Raw genomic sequence first — 19,209 nt, 5'->3', positions numbered from 1 at the left:
CCAACATTACTGAGCATGTGCAAACAGTCTAACGTGGCTTAGCCCAGTATAACGTACAGCATGCAGCACTTTGTTTAAACGTGCTGCGTTACTATGTAACGCAACGTGTGCACTGTGAACAGCACATTGATTTTACAGTGCTGTGAGTTAGGCTGCATAACTGGCTGCTGTAACGTGGGACTTTAAAGTCCCACTGTGAAACCAGCCTTATACTACATGGGAGATGGTAAAATGGATCAATCACTTGATGTGCTGAATAAACACTGTGCTAAAGCCTGGTACACTAATCCAATTCTGACTGGCCAATTTTACCACTGCAATGTAGTATGAGATCTTGCCTGCATGAGCTGTCCATAGTATTCAAAGTCTGTAATGCTGGGAACACACCATGAGATTTTTTGGCAGATAGATGGTTCAATAGATAATTTCCGACATGTCTGATCTGATTTTCAATAGTTTTTCTGATCGATTTCTCATATAAGTGAATGGTAATCGATCAGAAAAATGATCGGACAGTAAATCTGCTGAAAAATCTCATCATGTATTCCCAGCATTAGCCTTTATACTTCACAGGAGGTGGGAAAACTCGGCAGTGATTAGTGATCCAATCAAAATTGGATGTGTACATGCACTTTTTGGGCTTGCTCACACCTAGGGCGCTGGGGATTTTCAAAATCGCCCTAAAAGCGCTTGTGCAAAGATTCCCTATGAGAGAGTTCACAGCTGAGCGGTTCAATTCTGATCTATTCACCAAAGCACTGACTACCATTTTTAGGGCGATTTACCTATAATGGAAGGTAAAGGTAACTAACGTCAAGAAGTGAAAAAAAAAAAAAAAAAAAAAGAATCGCTCTGCAAAAGCACATAGAAAAGCGCTTTACTAAAAATCACTAACGCGCAGGTAAGCGACAATGAATGAATAAATAAATCGTCCACAAAATCAAAACACTGGCGTCAGCGCAGTGTTCTCCCCAGAATTTTTTTCCAGCCGGGTGGCATTGAATAGTAGCCGGGTGGCATGAAAAAGTAGCCGGGTGGGTCGAGATGAAAATGCAGGGCAACTCTGCTTACAGCATAGGAGGAGGTGAGAAGGTGAGCTGATGACAGCCGGGTGGTCACCAAATCTAGCCGGGTGGACCACCCGGCTAAAAGAGCCTGGGGAGAACACTGCAGCGATTGCGATTTATGATGTGAACAAGGTCTAAGTGGATGTCGGTCCACAGAATTGATTATTTCATTTTAGGTGTGGAAAAAAATAAGTATGATTCACAAAGCTCTTGATTTAAGCTCCTTTTATATTTGCCTTGCAAGTGTGCGTTGTGTTACCCGTTTTACCGCAGGGTAACAACAATGCAAGGCAATGGGGCCTAGCACACTTACCGCGTCGCATTGCACCGGAAGTTCTCAAAGTCAACAGCGTGTTACCATTGGAACTCGGCAGCGATGCATGCAAGTCAATGGGCGACATAAAGTAGAAAATTTGTACTTACCTCGGTAATTTTCCTTTCCTGATATAACTCCATGTCGGCATACTTCCTGGGTTAGCTCCTCCCCCTTAACCCCTATAGGACCCGTACAAAACTATAAATAAGGTCATGGCCCCTATAGCCTCATTCTTGTAAATAGTACTCAAACACTTACTGAGCAATATGGGTGGGTCGTATGCCGACATGGAGTTATATCAGGAAAGGAAAATTACCGAGGTAAGTACAAATTTTCTGCTTTCCTGATACCTCCATGTCATCATACTTCCTGGGATATAACTAGCATCCACAAATAAAAACCAGACGGGTGGGTATAATGCAAAAACGTATTTATCAACAGCAGACAAAAAAACTTTCTTTCCAAAATTCACAGTCGTCAACAAAGAAGGATCAATACAATAATGTTTAATAAATGTATTTGGTGAAGACCAATTTGCTGCTTTACAGATTGTAGAGAGGGAAACTCCCGCAGATGCTGCCCATGATGCTGAGACACTCCTGGTTGAATGGGCTGAAGTACAAGGCATATCCAATGACCCTTTCTTTCTATAAGCAGCCCTGATTAATCTAACAATCCAAGTGGCAATAGTCCTTGCCGTCACCTCCTTGCCCTTTCTGGGACCTGAGGGACAGACGAATAAGTGATTAGATTTTCTAAATGACTGAGGAGATAGGATGTATTGTTTCAGAACCCTAGAAATGTCTAATGGATGCCCATCAGGCTGACCCTCCTCTGCAGGGAATGATGGTAACGTCCATTCCTGGTTTAGATGTTTGACTGATACTACCTTGGGAAGGAAACTTAGTACCGGTCTGAGAACCACTCTGTCAGGAAAAAATACAATATGGGGATCAAGAACTCCCAAAGCCTGAATTTCTGACACTCTTCTGCCCAAAGAAATTGCCACCAGAAAAGTAGCTTTCAATGTTAAATTCCAGATTGAACATGAATGAATTGGTTCAAATGTTGATGAAGAAAGATACTCCAACACTAGAGGGAGATCCCAAGATGGCATGATTTTCTTTACAGGAGGTCTGATTTTCAACATTGCCTGAAAGAACTGCTGGACTAATCTATCTGATGATAATCTCTGCCCTATCAGAGCTGATATTGCCGATACCTGACCCCTAAGGGTACTGACTCCGAGACCTAAGTCGACACCTGTTTGCATAAAGTCCAGGATGTGAGGAACTGATGGTGAAAGAAAAATCTACACCCCTACTTGTAGAGAAATCGATGAATTTCTTCCATATTCTGTGATAAGATTTGTTAGTTGAGGTCTTCCTTGCCTGTAGCAGAGTTTCCACAACAGCTGATGAAAACCCCACATTTAACAGAATCCTCCTCTCAACTTCCAGGCCGATAGCGCAAGAATCTCTGGATTCTGGTGGAAGAGACCGTTCTGAGACAACAGATCTGGTGATGCTGGTAACCTGATTGGGGAACATGTTGACATGCTGATCAGCAGAGGGAACCAGGGCCTCTTCGGCCAGAAAGGAGCAATTACTATTGCTACCACATTCTCTGTTTGTAGTTTCTTCAGAAACCTCAGCAGTAGTGGAACCGGAGGGAATGCATATACCCTCAGTGACTGCCATGGAATTGCCAGTGCATCCACTCCTCTCGTGTTCGGAACCTGATGTCTCGAGAAGAATATAGGCAATTGATTGTTGAGGTGTGATGAAAAGAGATCCACCTGAGGCAGCCCCCATTTTGAATTATGTGCTTGAATACATTCCTGTTTAGCTGCCATTCGTTGTTGTCTAAACGTCTCCTGGACAGCAGGTCCGCTTGAATGTTCATCTTCCCAGGCAAGTAAACTGCTTTGATTGCCAGTAGGTTCTCCTCCGCCCATGACATCAGTGGCGCCAGTTCCGTCAATAACGTGACACTCCTTGTTCCTCCCTGCTTCTGTATATAGGCCACCGTTGCCCGGTTGTCTGATTGTATGCATAGGGCATATCCCTTTATCTTCTGAGCAAATGCATAGACTGCCTTGACAACAGCTCTGAGCTCTAACACATTGGAAACAATCCTTCTTTCCATCCGGGGCCATGTCCCCTGGATCCAGTTCTGACCACAATGTGCTCCCCATCCGATCTGGCTTGCATCCGACGTAATCGTGATCCATGAATACGTGCTTAAAGAGTGACCCTGACTCAAATTCTTGGTCTTTGTCCACCATACTAGCGAAAGCCTGCATGTCATCGAGATCCTTATTTTCTGGTTCATGGACGCTTGGTTCCATTGTGAGAGAAAGTTCATCTGAAAAGGTCTCATGTGCCACCTCGACCACTTGATCATCGGTAAAGTGGACGACATCATCCCCAGGACCTGAAGACATTGCCTGGCCGAGAAGGTTGAGTATTGAAGAATATGACCTATTACCTTCTTGAACTTCCATATCTTCTCCTGTGGAAGTGACACTGTTTGCTGGTGAGTGTTGAACAATGCTCCTAGGTAAACTATTTCCTTGGCGGGTATTAATTGGCTCTTCTGCCAGTTGATGATCCATCCCAAGTCGGTTAGGAATTGTATTGTCTGATTCTTGTGAGACTCGAGTTTCTCCACTGTATCTGCCAGGATTAGGATATCGTCGAGATAATGGTAGACTCTTATCCCCTTCAATCTTAGCTGTGCTATGGCTGCCACCAGAATCTTTGTAAAAGTTCGTGGAGCTGTAGAAAGCCCAACCGGCGGGGCGGAGAACTGAAGATGTATGTTGTTCACACAAAACCTTAGATATTTCTGGTATTCCTGATTAATCGGTATGTGGAGGTATGCGTCCTGCAGATCGATGGATACCATCAGGTCGTTTGGCATAACCACTAAGATTATCGATTGGAGAGATTCCATCTTGAATCTTGGTATTACAATTAGATTGTTTAGATATTTGAGGTCGATCACCGGCCGAAATCCCCCACTTTTCTTTTGCACCAGGAACAAATGTGAATAGACCCCTTGGCCTTTCTCTTGAGAAGGGACTGGTGTCACTGCATTCTGTGTTTGCAAACATTGTATGTAGTCTAAGAATGTCTTTGCTTTCTGAGGGCTTTTCGGAATTGTGGAAAGTAGAAATCTGTTCCTTGGTCTGTGACGGAAATTCCATCTGTGACCCTTGGATATGGTGGATATCACCCATTTGTCCGGAATTTTCTCCACCCAAATGTCCCTGAAGGCTCTTAATCTTGAACCCACCGGAGACACCTGGGTGGGCGTTGTTTCAAAAGGACTGCTTTGCCTGTCCTGAAGACTGGATGTTGGATTTGATGGATCTGGCCAGAGATGCCTGAGAGCTTTTCCAATTCCTCTTGAACTGACGACCTGGCTTATACGATCTTGCTTCCTTATAGCGATTATTTTGAGGTCTCTTGAATGTTGAGAAATTTTTCCTAGGTGGCCTGTCTTGGGGTATCAATCCCGATCTTCCTCCTGTCACTCTCGAGATCGCCTTATCCATCTCAGAACCGAAGAGCATTGACCCATCAAATGGAATCTTTATCCAGTTTTGCTTGGATGCAATGTCCGCCATCCATGGTTTGAGCCATAATGCCCTTTTTGCGGTTACTGAAGTAAGCATATTCCGGGATGATGATCTCAGTATGTCCATGGACGCCTCCCCAACAAAGTCCGCAGCGATCTTTAGGTCTTCCATTGCCGATACGATATCATTTTTATCTGCGTCTGCTATTATGGCTTGCTCAATGTTGTTTGTCCAAACTCTGATTGCCTTGGCCACCGATGTAAGAGCAATCGCAGGCCTACATGTTGAACCTGATAAGAGATATGACTTCCTCAGGTCATTATCGACTCTTCTCTCAACAGGATCTTTAAATATAGCTGCATCCTCCTTAGGTAGAGTCACATGCTTTACAAGTCTGGATAGCGATGCATCAACTGTAGGTGGATTATATAGAAAAGGAAGTTCCTCTTCCTTGAGAGGATATAATTTAGTAAATCGATTGTGCTGAGGTTGCTTGTTCTCGATTTTCTTCCACTCCTCAGTGATTAACTCCTTGATTTCCCTAATTATGGGGAATGTGTTAGTTTTTTTAGTCAGATGAGAATAATATTGTTTACTCTGTTCCTGCTCTACCGGAGGGTCTGACCACTCAAGGGCCTCCTTGACAGCTGTTATAAAGGGATTTGTAAGTTTAAAGTCGAATAAGCAAGCGACTTCTGCGTCCTCTGCCTCCTCTGTATCCCCCTGCTCTTCTGGCAGAGAACTAGCAGGATCTTGGACAGATACCTCCTCTCTGACAACTCTTCTAATAATCTCAGATAAATCCTCTGTCTTTTCCTCTTGCGTCCTAGCCAATTGACTGAAGCAAGAATCACATACAGTCTTGTCTACCATGGCCTGCTTGGTACATGCCCAGCATTGACCTTTTTCTGGCAATTGTCTGTACATAGGAGATCTACTCCTGGAATAACGATATCGCCGTCTATGATGCGAAGATCTAGACGAACGTCTTCTAGATCGAGATCTTGATCTCGAACGAGAAGATTTGCTTTTGCTTTTCTTGGACTTATGCTTCTTTGATCTGGATCTGGATCTGGACTTGGAGCGTAGTCTATTAGACTTCGACCATCCTCTTGACTCATCCAGTGCACTATAAGAGAAAAGCAATAATTTAATTGCTATTAGACTCTCTTATACATTTCTGTCTTTTTTTTTTTTTTTTTTTTTTTTTATGTGGTCCCCTTTAATAAAAACCTTACCCTGATGGACCTGGTGGATCATTGTCAGTGGCAGGATTCACTGTGAAAGAAACAAACAGAACAGAAAACCCCTAATTAATCAACCAACTGAGTATGCATGTATATAAAAATATACATCTATCTGAGCAACCACAAAATATATGCAATTATGCTTTTTGAAGAATAGACTCTGCCTTGTTTACAATATATACATAAAAACCAACATGAGAATCCTGACTTACTTGTAGCTTCTCATCCAGTGCACTATATAGACTCAGGAAAATATAGCAGGCTCTATCCGGACACCAGCGTTGAGCTGCGCAACCCCTCCGTTGTCTATGCAGACAGAGCTCCTACTGGCTCTGTCTGACTTAAATACGCCGCCCCCAGACGCGTAACAAGCGTCCCTGCGCTCCTAGGGCACGCTGCCCTTCCCCAAGATGGCCGCCGCTAATCTGACGCGCCCTTGACTGTTCTGCGCATGCGCAGAAGCCATTTCCGGACGCCAGCGCGAGCGGCGAATTCACACGAGGCAGAGGAGATAGCAGGGATTAGAAACCACACGCCGACCTGCCATTTATGCCGACCAGCTACCGAGGCCACACACCAGACACTCCACACAGCGGATAAAAGGTATATAAACAAAACATTTACCCAAAAGGGTACACAGTGAATCCTATGAAGCATTTAGCCTCAGAAAATGGCCAATGATCCTAGAATTCCCTTATGATAGCACATTTAGTAGCTTTGAAGGGACATTCTGTATATACCGTAGTCAGGAAAAGAATTAAGATAGAAAAACCTGACTTCTTAAGGGTAAGGTGCTCAAAGAGACTTTCCTGCAAATAAAAAAACCAATAACATACATACAATATATCTTACTTTTACCCTGGATCCTATAGTGTTTGAGGACAAAAAAGAGAATGAGGCTATAGGGGCCATGACCTTATTTATAGTTTTGTACGGGTCCTATAGGTGTTAAGGGGGAGGAGCTAACCCAGGAAGTATGACGACATGGAGGTATCAGGAAATGTTTAATTTGTTGGCGGTGCACATGCCAGGAACAACCTGAATATGATGGGAAACCCAGGAATCCCAGTGACATCATTCCTATCCACCGCTATGGGAACAAGGCCTCAGGGGCTTAAAAGTTATTTGTAGGATGAAAAATGAGCTCTTGGGAGAAAAGTTAAGCGGACCATACACCTATAGATGGCCACCAGATTGACCATCCTCAGAGAGGAATCTATTGGCTGCTCACACCCTGTATTCAGATTTTCAATCGATTTCAGCATGAGATCTGTGGAGCTGCTTCCATCTGCCTGGCTGCCTGGGTCTCCCCACATCTGTGCTCCCCCTAGCAGCAGAGCCCTCACCGGTCCCGCTGGCAGGTGTCCTCCTGTGTTCAGTGGTTTACTTCATGCTGTGGGTCTCCTCTGTGTCTTCTCTCTATGTCATGTGACACAAGTTGAAGTTCAGGTCCTGCGTGTATCCTGCTCAATCTCCAGTGCAGGCCGCGCTTTCACACCGACGGGAGCTTGGCCGCCAGAACATATTTTTTGTCACACGTTCCCAGAACTCCAGGAGTATTTGGGAAGCCTTTGATTTTTATGTATTATTAATAAACTTTATTTGTAAAGCGCTAACATATTAAGCATCGCTGAACAATAAATAGGGGAGACAACGTTAAACAACATAACATTGGGACATTACAGCATTAATCAATGGTACACAAACTAGTGAAACAATAAACAATGGTGCACCGATTGCAAGATATGGACAAATATAGAAGACAAGTCACTGAGTCCATATGGTAACGGAGAAGAGCACACAGGAAAGAGGACCCTGCTAAATAAGCCTCCAATCCAAGGGGTTGAGTAATGGGTTGCAAGGGCTCAAATCGGGTGCAAGGCAGTAACTGCTTGATTTACAGAGGACAATGGACCCCCACCTGGTCTCCCCCGAGTGTAACCCCCAGGCCCGTGGTGAGTTTTGCATACTCACCTGTCACGCTGGTGCCTGACAGGAGGATATATTTTTCAGAATACACCACAGAATTGTTGTGTATTTTGCTAAATAACTAATTGGATGGTTGGCCAGTATCGGCTGGGAGGCGGTACTAAGTGGCATGGTGCGCACACCACCACCTCCTGTGTGAATGGGCCCCTATTGAAAAAGGCCATGTGTATAATGCAATAAAAGCATAGCAACCATACCAGTATTCATTCCTCACTGACTCCTATGAAGTGGAATCTGGGTGCATACCTCCCAACTTTTTGAGATGAGAAAGAGGAACATGTAAGCCACACCCCTAATCACAACCCACCACGCCCCTAGTCACGCATACTATAAAAATTTCATAAGAAAATGTTGATTTATAATTCAAAACACACTGGTAATTCCTGGTACATTTTCCTTCATATTAACATTTTAAAATTAGTAATATATCAATTTAAAGGGTGGGGAAAAAAAGGTTTAGAGTCAAACACATTTTTAGTAGAGAAATACAAATAGTTACATAGAAAGAGGGACAAATGAGGAGGAAAGAGGGACAAATGAGGAGGAAAGAGGGATAGGGCTTCCAAAGAGGGACTGTCCCTCCAAACGAGGGACAGTTGGGAGCTTTGTGGGTGCTCCTGATTGCTCTTCCATGTGCTCCATAGCCTCTTATTGCACTAGTTTATTAGCATAGCTGAGAAGTATGGTATTCCTCTGGCCTATCTAAAATTAGACCCAGAACTGGCCATGTTAGCAAAGGAAATAAACAAAAAAAATTGTACTATTCTGTGAAATCACAAGCAGAGCAGCACAGTGCACTTACCACAGCTCTTGGATCTGGTGCTTCTGTGGACAGCCAGGATCCAGGCCAGCTTTTCCCCTCTACTTAGAGCTGAGGGAACCTCTCCCAGCATGCATTGCGGCGGAGGAGTTCTGGGTAAGTTCGAGTTTGAGGAGACAAGCTGTGTTTAGGGTTATTAGTTGTTTTCTGAGGGATGGGAATATGAGACAAGATTTTCTGCAAATTACGGTTTTTTTTTTTCTTCTATGAAGAGTGGTGTGAGTGTCAAATTGGTGTACAGGTAAGCTTATAGGAACGTTCATCTCACTGCCTAAGAAATGACACTAGAAAGCCTACTAACCATTTAAAATGAGCTAAGAATTTGGCTTTCACACAGGTTTTTGTTTTCTTATTTACATGAACTGGAATTCGAGGGATTAAACCAGAACTTCACAGGTTTGTGTGTGGTGGTCTTTCAAATCACATCTGAATGTGCACCTGAACAATAAGGGATATGGAGGCTGCCATATTTTATCAGTTGCTTGGCTGTCCTGCTTCTCTTCTGGCTGCAGTAATGTCTGAATCGCACACCTGAAACAAGCATGCGGCTAAACCAGTCAGACTTTAGTCAAACATCTCATCTGCATGCTTGTTCAGAGTCTATAGCTAAAGTTATTATGCCTGGTACACACCATGCAATTCCCCATCAAGATAGACAGGTTGAATCAATTATTTCCAAGAGATTCAATCTGATTTTCTAATTTGTAGAGAAGTGATCAGAAAAATGATCGGCCATCAGATTGGACTTGTCAGAAATAATCAATTTGACTCATCTATCTGATGGGAAATTGCATTATGTGCAGCAGAGATTGGAGGCAGAGGATCGTCAGGACTGCCAGGTAATTTGCATTGTTTAAAAGGAAATAATTATAGCAGCCTCTTTATCCCTCTCATTTCAGGTGTTCTAAAGAGTTATGTAAATTGTTGCTACCTTTGCATCGTTTTTTTTCCTTTGCTGCATTTTTAATGCAAACCTGTCATCGAAATATGGAGGCTGCTATTGCTGTCTTCCTCTACAAAATAATAGTGTTCTGTTAGCTTGAAGGTGACTGACTGTAAGGTGGTTCATGTGAAATTAGAAATGTTATTAGCTGAGTAACAGGCAGTACTGGGAATAGGTTGTCTGTCAATGTTTTGTTCATTCCTATAAATATCTCTTTATTTTGTGTTAGTAGTATAGCTGGCCAGTTTGTTACCATCACTAGAGTTGTGCTTCATTTACACATTTGAAATGGCTGTGCTTTTGAAAGTGGCTGCTGGTTAATTAACCAGCTGACAGCTAATATATTAACTAGGTTATAAATGCATGGAGATTTGCATGGAACTGGGAATAAAGGGGCTCATACACTGGTAGATTTCAGCCATCGATCGATTCTATAGAATCGATCAAAAATCGATTCTATCAAATTCCCCATTTGATCGATTTGCAGCTGATAGCGATCGATTTGATCTGACAAGATGAAAGATCTAGGTGGATCTGCTGCTGCCAGCAGATCGATGGCTCATAAGCTGGCCATACACTGGCCCGATTTGCGCCCGTTTCGACAGCAGATTCGATTACTGGGATCGAATCTGCTGCCAATCGTTCACGCTACACGCCGAATTTCGATCCATTTCGTCCGATCGCGCCGTGCGGAAAATAACCGTCGATCGCCCGCGGGTAAAGAGCGCATCGCTAGCGGCGTTCGAGTGCCCGACGACCGACGCAATAGAGCCCGCATACATTACCTGCTCCGCCGGCGCGACTCCAGTCCCCCGGTCACCGCTGCTCTGTCTGCGCTCTGGTCTCCAGGTCCAGCATGCCTCACTTCTTCTAGCCCGGCAGGAAGTTTAAACAGTAGAGCGCCCTCTACTGTTTAAACTTCCTGCCGGGCTAGAAGAAGTGAGGCATGCCGGACCGGGAGACCAGAGTGCAGACAGAGCAGCGGTGACCGGGGGACTGGAGTCGCGCCGGCGGAGCAGGTAATGTATGCGGGCGGGCGGGGGTGGCAGCAGCAGCACCACCACAACAGATTGTGAACGGTTTCAGGCTGAAATCGGTTCACAATCTGTTTGCAGTAAAGGTGGCCATACGATTCCTCTCTGATCAGAGAGGGATCTATCTGTTGGTCGAATCTGATGGCAAATCGACCAGTGTATGGCCACCTATAGTGTTGCGTTGGATCTGATGGTCCAATAATGTATTTAGATCAGTTTCCAATAGATTTAATTCTGAAATCTGTTCCTAGTGTGTGGTACACATCAGATAGATTCCTGTCAGATTGGACTTGACAGGCATCTGCCAGAAATCTGATGGTCGAATCTGCTGCAAATCTATAAGTGTATGGCCACCTTAAGAATCTCTCCGGCCTGGAGCCCACTAGAGTTTTTTTTTTTTTTTTTTTTTTTTTTTTTTTTTGAGTTTTCAGGGAGCGCTTTCAATCACTAGCAATTACCCTAAACGCCCTGCCAATGTACATGGATGGGACAGATTCCACTGGAGAAATTGAGATTAAGGAAATCGCAAGACATGCAGTATTTTGGGAGCGTTTCAATTTTAATGCATTGTATAGGAGCAGGGAAATCGCTCCCAAAATCGCTTGCAAACTGCTTTCACAAATCACTAGCAATTGTGAAAGCGGTTTTGTGCTTTCTAGTGGGTTTCAGGCCTCAAAGGAACCTTAACTGAGGGGGAAAAAGTTTGAGGGCCCGTTTCCACTTGTGTGGTGTGAATTCGTTGCGGGAAAACGCGAAAACTAATTTGCATGTAGATGTGTACGCAAATTTTACTACGAATCCATGTACGTTTTCGCGTATGTTGGTAATTATGCGAATTTAACCATGTTAGTGCCTGTGTGCTTTTACATTGATTTTATGCGAAAACACACAAATTCGCATAGCGAAAACGTATGCAAATTTTGCAGTGTGCGAATTCTGATGGCTCTGCTGTGCAGATGTTTCCTGCACAGAAAAAAAGCTCTGTTTTCCTGACCAGTGGAAACGGGCTAATTAACTTGAATTGGTTACGCAAATATGCGTTCAGAAAACGCATGCAATTTCGCGATAGTGGAAACGGGCCTTAATTTACTTGGGGCAGCAGATGTCCTGTGCCCGCGACGGGACAATCTGATCCTCCAGTCCCCTGCTGTGAGCTAGTTTAGTTTCTGGCCAGTGGGCACTGCACTTCCTCGATCACACTGCCACCGCACAGATGCGCAGTATGGTGGCATGAGCGAGGATGCACAGTGGCCCATGAGCTAAAATGAAACTAACTCACTGCCGGGGACCAGAGGACCAGCTTGGGCACAGGACGTCTGCAGCCCCAGGTAAGTTGAACTTTTTTATTTTTTTGTTCCCTTTAGGCTGGTTCCACACAGGGACGTTACAGGCGCACGTTAGTGCAGCCTGTAACGCTCCCCCAGCGCACAGCAATGTAACACAAGTGGGCTGTTCACACTGCCCACGTTACGTTACATGTAACGCTGCACGTTGTAGTGAAAGTGCAGCATGCTGTGCGTTCTAACGGCTTTAGCCGCGTAAGACTGTTTGCACATGCTCAGGGGGGGGGGGGGGGGGGGGCGGAGAAGAGGCGGGGAGATGCCGCTACAGTAGCCGCGCACATGGCTACTTAATATGCACTGCACTGGCGCCTGCTGATTGGCCGGCGGGACCACGTGATGCGGAGTGTCTCGCTCCGCATCACGAGGTCCCGCCGGCCAAGGAGCGCCGCCCTGGGAGACCTTATGCAGATAGAGCCGCTAACGCGGCTCACCCGCACCACCATGCGTTGCGTTAGGAGCACGTTATGCGACCATAACGTCCCCTAAAACGCAATGTCTTGGTGTGTAAGTAGCCTTAAAGTGAACCCGAGGCGAGATTGATATGTAGGCTGCCATATTTATTTCCTTTTTAAGCAATACCAGTTGCCTGGCTATCCTGCTGATACTCTGTCTCTATTACTTTAAGCCATAGACCCTGAACAAGCATGCAGCAGATCAGGGGTTTCTGACCAGCTTGTTTCTGGTGTAATTCAGACACTTCTGCAATCAAATAGATCAGCAGGGCTGATGGAGGCAACTAGTATTGTTGAAAAGGCAATAAATATGGCAGCTTCCATATCACTCTCACCTCAGGTTCACTGAAGGTGCGAATAAGTCTACTTAGTTTACTTTTGGGGACCCAGCAGGAATCCTCATAGGGAGCAGTTCGCCAATAACAGCACCCTCTACGGCACAAAGCATTGTGATTGGCCAAGTAGTGTGGGCGTAGTTTAACCACTTCCGGATTTCAGCCTGATCTGTGCTGCGGGGGCTCTTCAGCCCGCAGCACAGATCAGATATTAGGCAGGGCGATCAGACTCCCCTACCCCCCCTTTTTTCCCCACTAGGGGGATGTCCTGCTGGGGGGGTCTGATCGCCGCCGCGCTGCTGTGCCTAGCGGGGGGAGCTCCTCAAAGCCCCCCTCCGCAGCGCTATTCCTCCCTCCCCTCTTCACTATGGGCTTCAGGACTCCGGGGCGTACTTACGCGTATGCAGAATCCTGAAGTGGTTAATACAAGCTATGGGAAACCTAGCAGTTCGGGAGGGTGCTGTCCACCCAAGCATGTTAGCTGAATTTCCTCATAAGGGGCCATATGCAATTCACTTCTTCTTCTCAGTTTTCTCCCAGGAGATAATTTTTTTTCAATAACTTAATAAAGTAAAAAATAACTTTTTTGGCACTGTGCAATGGAAAAGTATATAAAAAATAGTTTAAAACGTACTATCAAAGTTATTTTGAGTATTTGTTTGCTTGCTGGTGGTTTAAACTGCATTTTATTGACAAGTTTAAAATTATCATATCACCTAGGAGAAAACGCAAGTGAAAAAGTGAATTGCATATGGGCCAAGGTTTCCTGGTGCACCCCCTAAAGTAGACTATTGCCTTAAAAAAAAAAAAAAAGTTGCCTGGCAACCCTGCTGATCTCTGGCTGCAGAAGTGCCAGAAACACACATGATCTGCATACTCGCTCAGGATCTATAGTTATAAGTATTGGGGCTGGTTCACACCAGGGCTGTGGAGTCGGTACAAAAATCATCCAACTATGACTCCTTTGTTTATGAAACCTCTAACTCCAGTTAAAGAGACACTGAAGCGAACTAATTTTGCCCATTTTACCTTATAATACGCTTCAGTGCTCTCATGACATGTAAACCGCCGCGTCCCCGCTGCAAAACGAGGGCTGCAGAGCACCCAAATCCCAGGGGGGCAATCCAGCCGGCATTTCTTGGAAGGGGCAGAGCTTTTAGCTTCAGCACTGCCTCTTCTGATGTCCATTGCGGCGGATCGCAGCCTCTCCCCGCCCCTCTCACTCTTCCTTTACAGAGAGGGGCGGCGATTGACGGCAAGAGAGGCAGAGCTACAGCTCATAGCTCTGCCTCTCAGAGCAGCAAAATCCACGACCAAGTTAGACGTGGATATTTGCAGAGGGATTTGGGGGCTCTGCAGCCCTCGTTTTGCAGCGCAGGTGCGGCGGTTTACGTGTCATGAGAGCACTGAAGCGAATTATAAGGTAAAATGGGCAAAATTAGTTTAGCTTCAGTGTCTCTTTAACCAAAATTACTGCACCGCCCTGGTTCACACTGGCATAAAAAAATATATATTTTTAGCGGAACTAAACAGAAAAAAACCTAACGGATGTTATGTTAATCAATAGCATCTTATCACATTGCTCCAGTTCAAGCGGATCTGTTCTGCCGAATGGAGCATAAGTTTGTTGTGGCTGTGATAAATGCAGATCGACGGGTGCATCGCATTGACCGTGCGCTAATTAAAACGGATCCGTTTGATCCAGTACATGCAGTGTAAACCGGCCTATAGAGACGGATGATCAGCAGAACAGCCAGGCAATGTGCATTGTTTAAAAGGAAATAAATATGCCAGCCTCCATATGTCACATGCGATTCACATACTGTGTGAGAACTATGACTAGCAATGCAGACCATCTGAATCACTCCAGAAACAAGCATGCAACTAGTCTTGTCAGATCTGACTTTAAAGTCTGAAACACCTGATCTGCTGCATATGCTTGTTCAGGGGCTATGGCTAATAGTATCAGAGACAGAGGATCAGCAGGGCTGCCAGGCAACTGGTATTGCTTAAAAGGAAATAAATATGACAGCCTCCATATACCTCTCTCTTCAGTTCCCCTTTAACTTACCTGGGGCTTCTACCGGCCTCCTGCAGCCACCCTGGTCGTGTTGTCACAAAAGGCTCATACACACATCAGACTATAGTCTTTGGAAAATGAAAGATCACAGACCAATCTTACCACCCTTCATGTAGTATGAGAGCCATACTCTACACAGTCTTTTCTATGGAGCTGAACTCCCCATCAGAAAAAAATCTTTGCAAGATGCTGCACACACAGATGCTGTACAGACACAAAAGATCAGTATCTGCAAAAGATCTGTTCCTGCCAAAAATCCATTCCTGCAAATTGCAATGATAGTCTATGAGATCTGCAGATCATCATACACACATGATTTAACTGACATTCATCTGCAGATCAAGCAATCATCTGCAGATCTGAAAATCCATCCTGCTGGATCTGATCTGCAGATGAATGTCAGTTAAATCATGTGTGTGTATGATGATCTGCAGACCTCATAGACTATCATTGCAATTTGCAGGAATGGATCTTTGGCAGGAACAGATCTTTTGCAGATACTGATCTTTTATGTCTGTGCAGCATCTGTGTGTGCAGCATCTTGCAAAGATTTCTATATGATGGGGAGTTCAGCTCCATAGAAAAGACTGTGTAGAGTATGGCTCTTATACTACAGGAAGGGTGGTAAGATTGGTCTGTGATCTTTCATTTTCAAAAGACTATGGTCTGATGTGTGTATGTGGCCTAAGTGTTCCTGAAGTTCCCCGCAGCGACCCTCTTCTGGCCGGCTGACTGGTGAGTCGATGGACCACTGCGCATTTGCAGCCGTGGCCACGTGCATCTGCATCTAATGGGTAACGGCACAGCAGGGAACCAGAGGATCGTTCAGTGGCGGTGCAGGCACAGAGCGGCTGCAAGGGACTGGTAGAAGCCCCAGGTAAGTTCAATTCTAGTTTTAATATAGGCCTACTTTAACCTCCCTGGCGGTATGATTCCTTCTGATGTTGGGGTCTAAAAGCGGTACAGGTTTTTTTTGTTTTTTTTTTCATGTGCCTTTAGACCAGGCATGGGCAAACTTGGCCCTCCAGCTGTTAAGGAACTACAAGTCCCACAATGCATTGCAGGAGTCTGGCAGCCACAGTCATAGCTCATAAAGGCAAATGCATTGTGGGACTTGTAGTTACTTAACAGCTGGAGGGCCAAGTTTGCCCATGCCTGCTTTAGACCCTAAAGTTATGAAAAAAATAATCATACCAGCAGAGAGCCTGCAGTAGCCCCTGTACTTGCCTCCCTGGGCTCCAGTGCTGCAGTTTTCCCTCCGGCCTCCAGGTGGTGTTGTAACCCTAAAGTGAGACTGCGATCTCACCAGGGGGAAGCAGAGGCGCGGAAGAATGATGGCGGTTGACGACGGGATCACCCGGGAGGGGAGTTGAAACGCTCGCTGCGCGCATCGCTCTGCATAGAGCCTCCGGTGGCTACCCCGAGTGTAGGTCGGGGTTACCGCTCTGAGCTGCGGTTTTCCGCCCCGACCATTACCACCAAGGGGGTTACCACCAAAGGAGGTTAAATTAGGTTGCTGCTCCTCTCACATTGGTTGAAAACAGTCAGGTCCTGTCTCTGCAATCTTGCCGTGAGGCTGGGTTCCTGACAGTTACATAATGATTTTATTTGTATTTTAGACTTGATATAAGAAACCCACGTCCTACTAATCATGAGAGCCACAGGCCCATCAGTTGTCATTATCCAACATTTGAAATCACTGGGGATTAAACTGCGGATGCCAAAGAAGACAGTCAGCCCCGATGTTCAGGTGAGAATGAGCACAGCGACGCTGCTGGAAATATTACAGACAGCTGAACATATTCATCAGATTGTCCTGTGTGTCCTTTTCCTCCTTAGAGAAAATCATCCAATGGGGGATTGTTTGGTGTTCCTCTGCAGTCGCTTCCACCCAGCACAGAGAGAGAAGTGCCCCAGTGAGTATGTTTGCCATTCGTCATGTTGGCCCGCCGCACATTACCAACAAAGCATTTGTAAAGCGCTCTTCTTCCATAGGAGCCTCAGTTTTTCTGATTGTAACATTTGATAAATCTGACCAGTGTAGCACATGGATGTGTTCAAGATTTCCCCAATTATGGAAAAAAAAGATTGAAAATCCAGAAAAAATAGCTTGGCTGTATAAATCAAGAAATTGACAGTCTATCCCACATCATTTAATATTCAGAAAAATTGTACAGAAATATCTGCAACTCCCGATCGAGTTTTATAGAAAAAAAAACAGGAAACTTGATCATATTTCTTGCTTGAATAAATGACTTTTGATTTTTCTGTACAACCGATCGTTTTTATCGAATTACTGTGAAATCAAATCTTTTTATTGTAACATGTGTTGCCACGGATTCATTAATCCCTCGTACCACAAATATGGACAAGATTTGACAATCGAGGTTGTCTGGCCATTTTAATGCGACACTCCACTGTTATAACTTTAAAGTAAACCAGAGATCTGAAAAGATGATTTGATAATCATCCGCTGCTTCTTCCAGCAGCATAAACCCGCCTGAGTGCCACGCCAGCCTCCTGTGGTCTGCCGTTCAGCCGCAAACAGCTCCGGTAACTGACTCAGTCGTGTCCAGTCTGAGTCTACTGTGCATGCATGGGAGGGTCCGCACATGTGCAGAAGACCCAGACTGAACCCGACTGAGCCTGTTACCAGGGCTGATCGCAGCTTAACGGCAGACCGTGGGAGGACGGCGTGGGACTCCCATGGGTTTATGCTGCTGGAGGAAGCCACAGGTGAGTTTCAAATCCTCTTCTTTTCATATCTCTGGTTTACTTTAAATATGCTGTCATGTACAGCAAACATCCATTTTTTTGTTTTCCCCCCTCTCAGAACCAGTGACACATTGAACACAGAGGTGTTGTCTATCACCCATAAACCTGGTTCAGATTGTACATGAAGAATGTGTAATAGAGGAAGAAGCTCCTTTTTCTCCTGCAGAGTACCTGCACATCACTCTTACATGTACCCACAGTTACATTGCCTAGGGCCTGATAGATGTTCTTTGTTCCGGTCTGTACCTTTTACAAGTACTCTTAGGGCCCGTTTCCACTATAGCGTTGCAGAATCGCCGGCGAATCACCGCAGGCAAATCGCATGCGGGTGCGATTCCGCATGCGTTTTTGCCGCGATTTTGCATAGGTTAGGGTGATGCGATTTTAACCATGTCACTGCCTGTGTGAATTAACATGGGTACCTATGCGAATTCGCGGCAAAAACGCATGGGGAAAACGCATGCGATTTCCCTATTAAATACATTGCGTGCGATTCGCCTGCATTCCACACGCAGGCGAATTCTGAGGGCTGTACCATGCAGAAAAATCCTGCACAGCAAAACTGACAAGTGGAAACAGGCCCATCCACTTGTATTGGCTGTGCGAATCTGCATGCGGGCCACGCATGCGGATTCGCGATATCCCTTACCAAGGACCAAGGCCCTTACCAAGGACTAGTTTTAGTCTATGACTAAATGGAATAAATATAGTAGTCTACATATCCTTCTCACTTCAGTTGTCTTGTAAAATTCCTAAGCGTTGGCAGTTAAGAGACGAATTTCATGTTACATACTTTCAATCAACAAGATTGTAATATGCAAATTAGAGGAGTCTGAGTCGGTGGAATCCTAAACTGAGGAGTCGGTGGATTTTTGCACCGACTCCACAGCCCTGATTTTTTTTTTTTTTTTTTTTTTTTTTTTTTTCCCCCATCAAAACTGAAACCAGTGCATGTCAATGGAGTATTTTCCATTGAATGCAAATTCTCTGGATTCTCAGAATAATTATGGATTGTAGCACGGATCTGTTTCCTATGTATTGATAGCTGCATACAAAAAGTGGCGTTGAAGTTTGCTTAAAAATGCGGCAATCTGCATACAGAAAAACATATATGCAAAATGTAATATGCTAGTGGAAATAAGTCCTTATAGGCATATGCTTAGTGATGTACCAGTACGTAGCTACTCATAATCCTAAATTTAAATTAGATAGCCCTGCCCAT

At 44.9% G+C, this 19,209-nt stretch overlaps 2 protein-coding genes across 7 annotated transcripts in view; one reads left to right on the top strand and one right to left on the bottom strand.

Annotated features, from left to right (window-relative positions):
- The window catches only part of RASGRP4 (RAS guanyl releasing protein 4), a 93,365-nt gene extending 84,250 nt beyond the window's left edge, over positions 1–9,115 (bottom strand). Inside the window, exon 1 of the mRNA XM_068250564.1 lies at positions 9,008–9,115. The gene's annotated coding sequence lies outside the window, so the exon portion shown is untranslated. The remainder of the gene's footprint in view (positions 1–9,007) is intronic.
- The window catches only part of LOC137528858 (rho GTPase-activating protein 11A-like), a 95,376-nt gene that overhangs the window by 831 nt on the left and 75,336 nt on the right, over positions 1–19,209 (top strand). For 3 of the 6 annotated variants that reach the window (XM_068250561.1, XM_068250560.1, XM_068250555.1), the window contains exons 1-3: positions 9,133–9,266; positions 16,832–16,962; positions 17,052–17,128. In XM_068250561.1, coding sequence (XP_068106662.1) covers positions 16,864–16,962; positions 17,052–17,128 — 176 coding nt within the window. In that variant the 5' untranslated portion in view covers positions 9,133–9,266; positions 16,832–16,863. The other 3 variants (XM_068250558.1, XM_068250557.1, XM_068250559.1) reach the window with 3 other exon arrangements.

This window comes from Hyperolius riggenbachi, chromosome 8 (genome assembly GCF_040937935.1).
Source record: "Hyperolius riggenbachi isolate aHypRig1 chromosome 8, aHypRig1.pri, whole genome shotgun sequence".
NCBI lineage: Eukaryota > Metazoa > Chordata > Amphibia > Anura > Hyperoliidae > Hyperolius > Hyperolius riggenbachi.
Note: the sequence above shows the minus strand (reverse complement) of the source record. Positions and strands in the feature narration are given on the sequence as shown.